Below are 12,651 nucleotides of genomic sequence, written 5' to 3' on the forward strand. Positions count from 1 at the left end.
CAGCCTCATCGGAATAATAAGCTATTCTTATCCATGCATCCAAATACATCTCCTATAAGAAATCTGATATGTTCTCTTACCGAGGCCCTAGAGATAATAGCTGCTAAACAGCATCACTGCTGGTCGTCTATTATAAAAGTATAATACTTCGCCAGTGCAGGTCTCTAGTACAATATGAATTCTACAAATAATAAAAAACACAAATCAAAAATAATGTGACAGGAATAAAAGCACATTTTAATTAGAATTTATTTTCAGATTACCATCTCTCCTTTAAATTTAAATCTTATATATTTTAGTCATAATTCAACTAGAGACATCATAGTTATGCTTGTATATTATTAATATTGCAAGCTCTGAGTTCAAAGACATTACTAAACATTAATAATGTAACATAAGTAATAATAATGGTAAGCATGCACTCTTCTTTATCCACATAGTCAGATAGAGGCATTATAACCTTCCCTGCATAGGAGTCTCTCCCTCACTGAAGGCTGTAGCATTATGTCTATAACCTTTACAATAGAAGGACTAGTTCCTGTCGGCTCTGAGCTGGTATGAAGACCCGTGCTATCTGCAGCACCTTGTACCGGCATTCTCACATCACCATCCTGAACTTACTGATCTAAATGAAAAGACATTTTGCCTTTGGTTACCTCTACAAATGATACTCTCTCTTTTTTTAAATTCAGCTTGTGAAGTGTGCAACCGCTGAAAAATCAAAATGAGCCCAATGAATACCAATTTATTTCTGCTTTCCCAGTTTAGTTCATTAGGCATCCTAATTATTTCAATTGCCTTAATTCACTTTCTTCTCCACTTTAAGGTAACAGCATGAAAAACAAGATCAGAAGATGTTGTCCAACTATCATAAGCTATTTCCTTAGACTGGTATTACATCATAAATACAATGACTAGTTTTTGTTTTAATATAATGCATGTTCAGTATGTCCAGTTAAACTACCAGTGTGCAATATAAAAACTTGATATCACGTATACTTATACAGATGTTCTAACGAGAAGTATCCAGAGCGTAACCTGCATAATTGTTACAACTGAGCGGCTTGGTAGAACTTCCCTAAGTGACATATACTGTAATATACCCTGTGAATAAATTGCTAAACTATTTCATAAGAAACAGAAAATTCCTTCAAGTTGGTCCCAGAAGCAGTCTTAAGTTGCATCATTTAATACTTGTGAAACTACCTGTAAACACTAGAATTAAGATGTTCAGCATACATGGAAATTATGTATCAAAATACACTCATGGAAGCCCAAACCAGTTATTCTGCCTTAGATGTTCTGGTCCACTATTTCTATACCAAGTAAGTCCAGAAAGACTCAAAATGTATCAAACTAACTAGTGTGTATACACAGTATGATCTCTCACAGCTCATGCACATAAGCGGATGATCAAAGTATATAATACATATATTATTGTGTGTGGGAAAGTCATCAGAGAGAGTAAAGGGGATGCTTGTGTCTACATGTACATAATAACATCTAGATATATTATACACATACAAATATATTAAATGGCCATGCATGGCAGTGCTAGATGCAATTTTGGGGGAAGATGCAGCCAGTGGTTAGTCCATTCCAATTGGGGGTTGTGAAAAGTAAATGGGAAATTCTGAAATCCAGTATAACTTCAAGTATGAATGTACGTCAGCAGTTCAGACTCACAAGCTCTCATCGTATTCAAGTTCCAACATTGAAATAAAAATTCAACTCCTTTCCAGTTTTGTGCACGTGATCTTGTAACCTAACTTCAACGGCTCCATTCTTTATCATGATATCTGGAGACACTGAACAACCCATAGGAAACACAGACACAACTGTAAAACTTCATGAGCTTTTTCACATGGTCTGAAGAGAGTGAAATGCCAGATCAGTGTCAGGTCCCATAGGAATGGATTCACTATTGCATCCTGGCCCCCTTACACAGCACGTTACAACACTGAGTGCTTTTCCAAGATGCAGGGAGGGAAGAAGGAGGAAATGGGGGGCATAAATTGCCAAGAAAGCCATTATCAAGTATACCATGCTGGCCAAAGGACTGGGGCTATAGAAAAAATCCATCTGCTCCCTGTGGTAGACGTGGAGAGGTCACACCAGAGATATGGGCACAGGGCTATGAGGATTAGTATGGACAAATTCTGGATTGATGAACGTGAAGCCAGCAAATTCACTCTGGTCGATTCCAGCTAAGACCATTTGGTCTGGCGGTGTAAGAACTGCAGCAGCTCGAGTGAAGAATTTGTCAAAGTTTTCGCCACTCTTCCCACACTGCAAAAGAAAAGAAAATTAAAAGAATCAGCCAAATTATAGCAGATAAAAGGAGCTATAGGCTCAACATAAAAAATGCTGGGCTCTATGTGACAGATGATCATATATGTTAAAAGGTTACACTGAACATTAATTTACTTTAACATAATCCAAGGGAGAAAAAAAGTGTAATATATTAAAATATGAATGTATATTACCAAGGCCATAACTACGGTGGTGCAGACGGTGCTCAGCACAGAGCACATATACCCTATAGGTGAAGAACTCTCCGCATCCACCCATGATGTAATGTTTTTATGCCACCACTAGCTGCACTGCTGGCCACTTTAATGAATGTAGCGGTCCGCACGGTTCCTTCTCTGCAGGGTGCACCACCACGTACATTATAGCGGGCAACTTTGCAGCTGCCTGTCCATGTGCTCCGTACCCTCCTGGCTTCCGCAGTGTATTTTGGGACTGGAAGACACATCATGACATCTCTTCTAGTCCAATCACATCTGGAAGGCTCCATCACCGGGCTCACAACGCCGGGAGGGTCTCCATCACATGGCTAACCACCCACGAGAGGTTGAGTGCAAGGGAGGAGGCACCAGCTTCTGCTATTCCTTCTACTGGGCCCATGTCCTCAGCAGGAAGGGGTGAAAGGAGGCTGTAGCTGGGTAAGTACAGTGGGGAAGGTGGTGATGCAAAAGAGACTGTAGAGAATAAGAGCACAGTGTATCTATGTAGGGAGGGGTCCCACTCCTTCACCTACAATATGCAGGTGATGAGTGACATCCATCAGGTCTAGGGATCGTTAGGTGCATATGGCTGACAGACAGTAGGTCCCAGGGGCTCTACTGTGTGGTGTAATGCGAATAAGGGACACAACTAAGCAGTGTAATGCGAATAATGGACACTACTATGCCATGTAATGTGAATAATCGACATTACTGTGTGGTGAAATGTGAATTGGTACTATTCTGTGGCCACGCCCCTACCCCACAAAGCCACAGACATTTATTTTTGGCGTGTACCACTACAAATGTTTCGAGTAATGGGGGAGAACCAATTCGCTTTTTGGCACAGGGCACCAAAATGTCTAGTTACAGTACTGTATATTACTATTTATATGGCAAGCTTTACATAGCTTTTATGAACATCATAGGGCCAGATGTACTAAGCCTTTAAAAGTGGTAAAGTTGAGATAGATAAACTACCAACCAACCAACCAGCTCCAACTGTAACTGTCATTTTTCAAACACAGCTGTAATATGGCAGTTTGGAGCGGACTGACTGGCACTTTTTGTCATTTTCCCCTTTATCACTTTGCAAGGCTTTGTACATCTGCCCTAATGATTATCATGTTTTCTTGTACTGGGGTATATCTACTAAGCCTAGGAGAGAGATAAAGTACCAGCCTATCAGCTCCTAATATCCATGTTGCAGGCTATGTTTGAAAAATGATAGGAAATGACCGGCTGATACTTTATCTCTCTCTACTTTATTTCTAAATATAATAGCCTCCGAGTTGCCACAGGTACGGAACTTTGTGCTAGTCTGCCCATTTTTTTAAAGCCCCTATTGTTTTAGTTTTCATCCCATAAACTTTTTAGCTCCTCACAGAGCCCTCCTGTCAATCTTAATAATCATGTATAGCATTTATCACAATAGCTTATGCCCCAGTGACAGTAGCAGAGTTTGATGCCATGGTGGGTAAGAATAATAGGATTTTAAATACCTACCGGTAAATCCTTTTCTCATAGTCCATAAGGGAGATTGGGGACAGATTAGTCCAAAGGAGCCAGTGCACTTTAAATTTCTTCAACTGGGTGTGCTGGCTCCTCCCCTCTATGTCCCCTCCCACAGGCAGTTATAGGTAAAACAGTGCCCAAAGGAGAAAGGACATACTTGAGAGAAGGAACATAACAACAAGAAGTGTGGTGACATTTACACACCAGCACACCATAACATAACTGTGCCAGCAACAGCTGGCAACAGAAAACAGCCGAACAGGTAACATAACAGAGAACCTGCAGAAAGTCAGCGCACAGAGGCGGGCACCCAATATCCCTTATAGACTATGAGAAAAGGATTTACCGGTAGGTATTTAAAATCCTATTTTCTCTAGCATCCACAAGGGATATTGGGGACAGATTAGTACAATGGGGACGTCCCAAAGCTTCCAGCACGGATGGGAAAGTGGGGAGACTGCTGCAGCACCGCCTGCCCAAACTGGGTATCCTCTTTGGCCAGGGTATCAAATTTGTAGAGTTTCACAAAAGTGTTCTTCCCTGACCAGGTAGCCACTCGGCATAGTTGCAAGGCCGAGACTCCACGGGCAGCCGCCCAGGAAGAGCCCACTGACCTTGAAGAGCGGGCCTTCTGAGACTGAGGAACAGGTAAGGCTGCCATCACATAGGCCTGTTGGATAGTAAGCCTAATCCAGAGAGAAATGGTCTGCCTTGAAGCAGGACAACCCTTTTTCTGCACATCATAAAGCACGAATAAGGAATCCGTCTTCCTGACCCGAGAAGTGCACCTGACATAGATCTTCAAAGCACGCACAACATCCAAAGACTCCGGAGGGGCCAAAGCGTCAGAACGGGACGGAACCACAATAGGTTGATTCAGGTGGAATGCGGAGACAATCTTCGGAAAGAACTGCTGTCTAGTCCGGAGCTCTGCTCTGTCCTTGTAAAAGACCAAGTAGGGACTTTTACACGATAAGGCCCCCAATTCTGAGATGCGTCTACCAGAAGCCAGGGCCAATAACATCACTGTCTTCCATGTGAGGTACTTGTCTTCTACCAACATCAGAAGTTCAAACCAGGAGGACTGTAGAAATTTCAACACTGCATCCAAAGCATAGGGTGCGGTAGGTGGCACAAAGGGAGGTTGTATGTGGATTATCCCTTGTAAGAAGGTCTGAACTTATGGCAACACAGCCAATTTCTTCTGAAAGAAAATGGAGAGAGCTGAAATCTGGACCTTAACGTAAGCCCTTATCCATACCAGCCTGCAGGAAACGAAGGAAATGTCACAAGTGAAACTCCTGCAGGTGAATACGTGCGTTCCTCACACCAAGCGACAGATCTCTTCCAGATATGATGATAGTGTTTTGACGTCACAAGCTTTATGGCTTGCACCATAGTGGCAAAGACTTTTTTGGAATGCCCTTTGTGAGCTAGGATATTCCACTCAACTTCCATGCCATCAAATGAAGCCGCCGTAAGTCCGGGTAGACAAACGGCCCTTGCTGAAGAAGATTCTTTCTTAGTGGCAGAGGCAAGGGTCTTCTATAGACATGTCCAGAAGAGCTGCGTACCACGCCCTTCGGGGCCAATCCGGCGCAATCAGGATTGCTTGTACTCTGTGATGTCTGATCCGCTGGAGCACCCTTGGGATCAACAGAATCAGAGGGAATAGGTAGACCAGCCGGTAAGGCCAAGGTGTCGTCAGCGCATCCATTGCACTCGCCTGATGGTCTCCAGTTAAAGAGCAGTAGCAGCAAAGTTTCTTGTTGGGGCGAGACTCCATCATGTCGATCTGCAGGTATCCCCACCTGTCGACAATCTGTTGAAACACATGAGGATGTAATCCCCACTCCCCCAGGTGGAGGTCGTGGCGACTCAGGAAGTCCTCTTCCCAGTTGTCCACTCCTGGAATGAAAATTGAGGACAGCGCTCTTGAATTTCTTTCCACCCAGAGAAGTATTTTTGACACTTCTCGCATGCAGGTCCTGCTTGTCGATTGATGTATGCCACTGCTGTGACATTGCCCGACTGAACCTGGATCGCCTGATCCCTGAGTAGAGGGGAGGCCTGAATCAGAGCATTGTAGATAGCCTGATGTTCCAGAATGTTGATCGGAAGTAGGGCCTTTTGGGTGGACCACCTGCTCTGGACCTGAGCCCCCTGGGTGACAGCTCCCCATCCACTCATGCTTGCATCTATCGTGAGATGGATCCAATCCTGAATCCTGAAACGTCGACCTTCCAGCAGGTTGGAAGACTGTAACCACCACAGGCGTGAAATCTTGGCCTGGGGTGACAGCTGGATCACCAGTGCATCTGAAGATGTGAACCGGACCACTTGTTCTGGATGTCCAATTGGAAGAGTCTGGCATGGAACCTTCCAAACTATATCGCCTCGTACGAAGCTACCATTTTTCCCAACAATTTTATGCAAAGATGAATGGAAACTCGAGGAGGTCGGAGACCATACAAACCATCTCTTGAAGTGTTCTCACCTTATCCTCTGGGAGGAACACTCTCTGAGCTACAGTATCCATTATCATACCCAGAAACAGGAGCCTTTGAGACGGTTCCAGTTGAGACTTCTGTAGGTTGAGGATCCACCCGTGGTGAGACAGAAGTTGGATAGTGTGATCTATATGGAGCAGTAGAAGCTTCCTGGAACCTGCTTTTATCAGGAGATCATCCAGGTAAGGGACAATGTTGACCCCCCTGGACTCTGAGCTGGAGCATCATTTCTGCCATTACCTTCGTGAACACCCTCGGAGCTGTAGACAGGCCGAAGGGTAACACCTGAAACTGGCAGTGATCATTCAGTAGGGTGAACCGCAGGTAGGCCTGATGAGGAGGCAAAATTGGGATATGTAGATAGGCGTCCTTGATATCCAGGGACACAAGGAATTCCTGTTGTTCCAGGCCCGCGATCACAACTCTCAAAGATTCCATCTTGAATTTGAAAACCTTCAGGTAAGGATTCAAGGACTTCACATTCAAAATGGGTTTCACAGACCCGTCTGGTTTTGGCACTACGAACAGACTGGAGTAGTAACCTTGTCCTTGCTGTAGCAGGGGTACTGGAACAATGACCAGGGACTGGACCAACTTGTCGATGGCCAGTAGTAGTGTAACACGTATATCTTCCAAAACTGGCAAGCCTGATTTGAAAAATTGTTGGGGAGGAGCACCGTCAAACTCCAGCTTGTAACCCTGAGAGATAAGGTTCCTTAGCCAGGCATCTTGGCAGGAACCGTCTCAGACGTGGTTGTAGTGACGTAACTGAGCTCTGACCACGAGATCCCCTCGGGGTGGGCGGGCACTGTCATGCCAAAGTCTTTGTGGAAGCTGAACTGGTGCTCTGTTCTTGAGAACCAGCAACGGCTGATTTCTTAGGCTTACCTCTGGAACCTCTAGCTGCATTGGAGGCTCTAGAACGAAATCTGGAGGACCGAAAGGACTGACTAGATATTCCCAGGTAGGTACGCCGAGCAGGCGGAGCCCCAGAAGGGAGAAAAGTGGATTTCCCAGCAGTAGCTTTGGAGATCCATGTGTCCAATTCAGCTTCGAAGAGCCATTCACCTGTGAAGGGAAGATATTCCACATTACGTTTGCAGTCAGCGTCTGCCATCAACTGACGCAACCATATGGCTCTGCGCGCAGACACAGCCATAGCAGTGGTTCTAGCATTTATATTGCCAATCTCTTTAAGGGAGTCACAGAGGACCCTTGCCGTGTCCTGAATGTGTTTTAGGAATGCTACAGTAGTAACCAAGGTCATATCACCCGAAAGACCCTCCTAAATCTGAGTAGCCCATGTGTGAATGGCATGAGTCATCCAGCAACCAGCAATGACCGGTTTTTGAGCTACACCTGCAGCAGTGTAGACAGATTTCAGAGTGGTCTTAATTTTCCTATCCCCCGGGTCCTTTACCGTAAAAGAGCCCGGAGCAGGGAGCACCGCCTTTTTAGAAAGGCAAGAGACCGAGACATCTACTGCTGGAGATTCTTCACAGAATTTCCTGCCTTCAGGGGCAAATGGGAAGGTATTTAAAAACTTTTTGGACACCTGATATTTTTTATCTGGATTTTTCCAGGCTAATTTAACTAAATCATCCAGTTCCTTGGAATCAGGAAAAGTGACTGTCAGTTTTGAGGGGTACGATACCCTGTGCAGGGGTGGAATCCCCACTAATGGGATCCCCATCATCCCCATCCACCTGTACGTCATCATCAGAATCTGATAAAATTGCAGGTAAAGCACGTTTTTGTGCACCTGTAGTAGACAGGGGGGGATGGAAAGCATCAGCCTTGGCAGTTAGGCTTAGCTACTGCTTGTTGCAGTTCTTGTGTTTTGTTGGCATTGGCAGTGAGCTGAGATGACATATCCGACATCATATTTTTATAGCCCACAGCCAGGAAGGCTCTGGACTCTCCCCCATGTTGTTATCAGCATTTTGTGATGACTGACTACACTGCTCACAGGATATTGAGCCCGATGAAATAGGGGAGAATCTGGCATTACACACATTGCATGACTTCTGTTTCACCATAATGAAATACAGAAACAAAACACATACAACACAGACTGAATACAATACAAGCCTGTCCTATTGCATGTGAGAGGAGACACAGAAGAGAGGACACCAGCGCACCCAACGCTGTACAGCCTCAGTAAGACTGTCAGAGTTTTATGTAGTAATATATAACAGTGATACTGCTTTACAGAAAATTCCCCAGAGGAATGTGAACTGTGCACTAATAGCGGCTCTCCCCCTCCCCACCCGGTACCAGTGATCCTATGACCGTTTGGAGGAGCTGTATGAGGCTGCTGCTTATGCAGAGGAAGGCGCCAAAATGCAGCTGAGCCCGCTCTGATGTAGCTCCACCCCCCGCTATGGCGCTAGAGCTACTAATAAGTTTTATACTGGCTATGTCTCTACAGGCTATGTAGCCTCACATAAATGCTTGGTACAACACACCTCCTGCCAGTCTCACGCAGGGGGACCCGTATGCCTCACCCATGTTTCTGCCGCACAATGAACCAGGGGCACCCTCGGTATGTACTCACCACGACAATCACCTTCAGGCTCTGTCAGGGGTATGCGGCAAGCTGCGGCAGTTAAGGTGCAGTGCCCCGCTGAACAAACAGCCCCTCAGGACGGTGGTCCTGCCGCGGAGAAGCAGCTCAGCACCTCATGAGGCCGATGACCATCTCCCCCCCTGATTCCCACGGCGCAGGTATGCTGTTGCCCAAACAGGATACCAAAATAAGTAAAAGTTTAAATGAAATTGAAGAAAGACTCTGGAGCCTGCATAGTGTGCATCCTCTCCTGAGGGCACTTTTTTCTAAACTGCCTGTGGGAGGGGGCATAGAGGGGAGGAGCCAGCACACCCAGTTGAAAAAATGTAAAGTGCACTGGCTCCTTTGGACCCGTCTACACCCATCGTACTAATCTGTCCCCAATATCCCTTATGGATGGTAGAGAAAGGAAAATATGCAGGGCGAGTTTCTGGGTACCCAGAAACGACCTCCCCCCCATTGGACCACATACCTTTTTTCAGATACGGAGACAGATCTCAACACAAACTGCAATCTCGACCGCTACCATGATTGCAATCGCAGTTACTTCAGGGTGTTCTTATTTGCAGAGCTCTCTGCATACGGAGGAGCATGGGACTGAGCTCCATTGACTTCAACTAACTTATGGCTTTTAAAGGTAAGACAGTCACCAACAGAGCTCCTAAATTACCACCAAGAAAGCAGCTAACACACGTTTAAAGTAAATGAGCTTAGATGGGGTGCGTGAGAAAGCTATGATTACAGAAAGGTTAATTAAAAATGCAGCGATGATGGAGGACACATCTGTACATCCCGTCCTATATGGGTTTTTTTTAGTTAGGACTGTTAGAAAGCTTTAATACTGTGTTTCTGTTTATTATGGCTGCCTTGAGGCTAGTGCCTTATTTTCCCCACCTACAACCCAGCACTGTGGAGCCTCCATATCAGGCTCAGGCTTATGAGCTCTGCACTGTACCTCACCCTTCTCCTCAGGGGCGTCAAAACGTTTTTTTAGTTGGGGGGGGCAAGATAAAATCTCAGTTTGGCGCCCCTAGCTTCTGGCCAAGGTCGCTTGCGCCTGTACGGAACACTATGGAGCAGCTGGGAGTGGGTGGCCTCTTGTACACATTACACCTGGTAGAGCCCCTTATACACATTTTCCAGGTAGAGCCCATTATACACATTACATCTAGTAGAACCCATTATACACATTACGCCTGGTAGAGACGCTTTTATACTATATGCCTGGTAGAGCCGCTTGTACACATTACGCCAGATATAGCCCATTATACACAATACACATTACGCCCAGTAGAGCCCATTATGCTCGGTAGAGCCCATTATACACATTACGCCTGGTAGAGCGCTTCCTCCTCCTCCTCATTGCTCCTCTCCCTACACCTTCCCCATGGCCAGCGGTTATGCTGCTGCTTATCTCTGCTGTCATGGGCAGCACGTCTCCACAGAGCACACACACTGCAGGAAACAAGGTGGGGGCAGAGCACACAGGGCAGGCAGCTTCAACGATGCCCATTGTGTAAAGTAATAGTAGCAGTGCCGGACGCACTGCTGCTAATACAGCGTGGGAAGTGCTGAAGATGGTTGCGGCGGCAGCCCAGGTGGGCGGTCGCGAGCACGGGTGGATGGTGCCTCTCTCAAGTTTTCGGGGGAGCAAGCTGCCCCCCCCCCCCGCCCCCATTCTGACGCCCCTGCTTCTTCTCCCTGGCATCTTTGCAAGGGCATGTTCTTCTACTAGTGTCATGGTGAAACTGCAATGATTTTCTCTAGCAAACATTTACTCTAGTATTTTCTGAAACATTATCTATTTACACATGATGTTAAATTCAAAACCAGTAAATTAATAAGAATAAATAAGAATGCATTTATTATTATCATCATCATCATCATCATTATTATTATTATTATTCTGTCAGCACAGTGCCACAGAGATTACCACTAGTGCATTATAGTGCTGGGCCACAGGTTCTATCAAGACACACCCAACATGTGGGATTTGTATGTTTTTGATGAGCTTGTATGTATTTCTCTGGTTTTACTCTAAAAACTTTCTGTTACTCTAGGAATAAGTTTACTGGTTGTGTGTATTATGGGATTTGCAATGTACCCTCCCCTGTGTGTGAGATTATTCCAAATAATGATATGCTCTGTAAAGTGCTGTGCAATTAATGTGTTGCTGCTATATAAGTAACCAAAATAATTACTATTAGAACTATGACAAGTCTCCCTCCCCTCCCTTTCACACACATACTGTAGGACTGTATTTCAATGAAATGAATACTTACAGGACGTGGTTTGAAAGGAGGCTGGATCTCTAGACGTTCTAAGCGCTCCCAATCAATCCAACGGAAAAAGGCGTGCTCGCGTATATCATGTTCCCCATCACAGCCGGATCCAAGACGCTTTAGGGGGTGTTTTGTAAGCAACTGCAAAGAAAAAGAATATATTTTAGATATACATAAATATGTGTATATATATATATAGAAAATCGGCAAGGGTCCGGCACAGCCACTTATATAGTTACCACACTGGGTGCCCTCACAAGGAGATAGTCAGCTAGAACAGAAGGTGCGGCACTCCAATGATTTGAACTATGCATAGATTACAACGTTTCAATGCCCTTTATTTTTGTGGCATTTTCGTCAGGTAAACAAAAGAACACACAAACATCTTACCTTAAATAGGCATCACCCTGTGTAACACGAGGACGCCGCGGCGGGGCTACGCGCCCGGCACCCGGCGCACTCATGATGACGTCACGGCGCTCAGACGCGAGACGCCGGACCTCAAACGTGACATCACCATAGTTACAAATAACAACAATAAACATACAGCTCGCACTAGGTCAGGTTAGTATAAGTAATCACAATAGCGGAATCCCATACATAGACAGTGCCACAGCTAATTAGAATAATCACAGAAAGATAACATATTACACTGATACTCATATTCATGATGCTGAAAGAGCACAATAAATCACTAATAGAACTGCCAAATATGGTCACAAAGCAAAAACTGACCATAAAAAATAGTAACATATACGGCTAAACAAGTATATAATCTGTCATACAGCAGCATACGATATATATGAGCAGGTCACATTCACATACTAATGCGCCAACAGGCACAGCATAAACAAAAAATACTGATACAGTTCAAATGTTTAACCACTATTAGCCAAAACGTTAATGCCTGAATATTCATTAAGTCCATTAGGGGCCACTGTACCCAATCTAAAAATCCAGCGTGCCTCACATTGTAATAGTTTGAGTCCCCTATTGCCACCCCATAAAGACTGTGGAATATGGTATGGTAAGTACCCCGGGCCCCCCCTAACTGAAAGGGCCCCCCCGCCTGAGATCGGATTTCTAATCAGATCCGATCCGCGACAGTGCGTTGCGCTCCCCTCCCCACTGCCTCCAGCCCACCAGCCGCCGCTCATCACAGCCGCCGGCGCTGCGGCTGCAGAGCTGGCTGGGCAGTTTGCTGAGCGACGGCTCAGCTGCCCAACAAGAAGTCAAGCTGCAGCCTGCGGCTCAGTGATTGGCTGAGC

At 45.4% G+C, this 12,651-nt stretch overlaps 1 protein-coding gene across 1 annotated transcript in view; it reads right to left on the reverse strand.

Annotated features, from left to right (window-relative positions):
* Window positions 1-231: 231 nt before the first annotated feature.
* Window positions 232-12,651, reverse strand: part of PRKCG (protein kinase C gamma) — a 948,319-nt gene continuing 935,899 nt past the window's right edge. The window contains exons 17-18 of the mRNA XM_063942766.1: window positions 11,384-11,524; window positions 232-2,289 (exon numbers count right to left, since the gene is read on the reverse strand). Coding sequence (XP_063798836.1) covers window positions 2,110-2,289; window positions 11,384-11,524 — 321 coding nt within the window. The 3' untranslated portion in view covers window positions 232-2,109. The remainder of the gene's footprint in view (window positions 2,290-11,383; window positions 11,525-12,651) is intronic.

The sequence above is a fragment of the Pseudophryne corroboree genome, chromosome 10, assembly GCF_028390025.1.
Source record: "Pseudophryne corroboree isolate aPseCor3 chromosome 10, aPseCor3.hap2, whole genome shotgun sequence".
NCBI lineage: Eukaryota > Metazoa > Chordata > Amphibia > Anura > Myobatrachidae > Pseudophryne > Pseudophryne corroboree.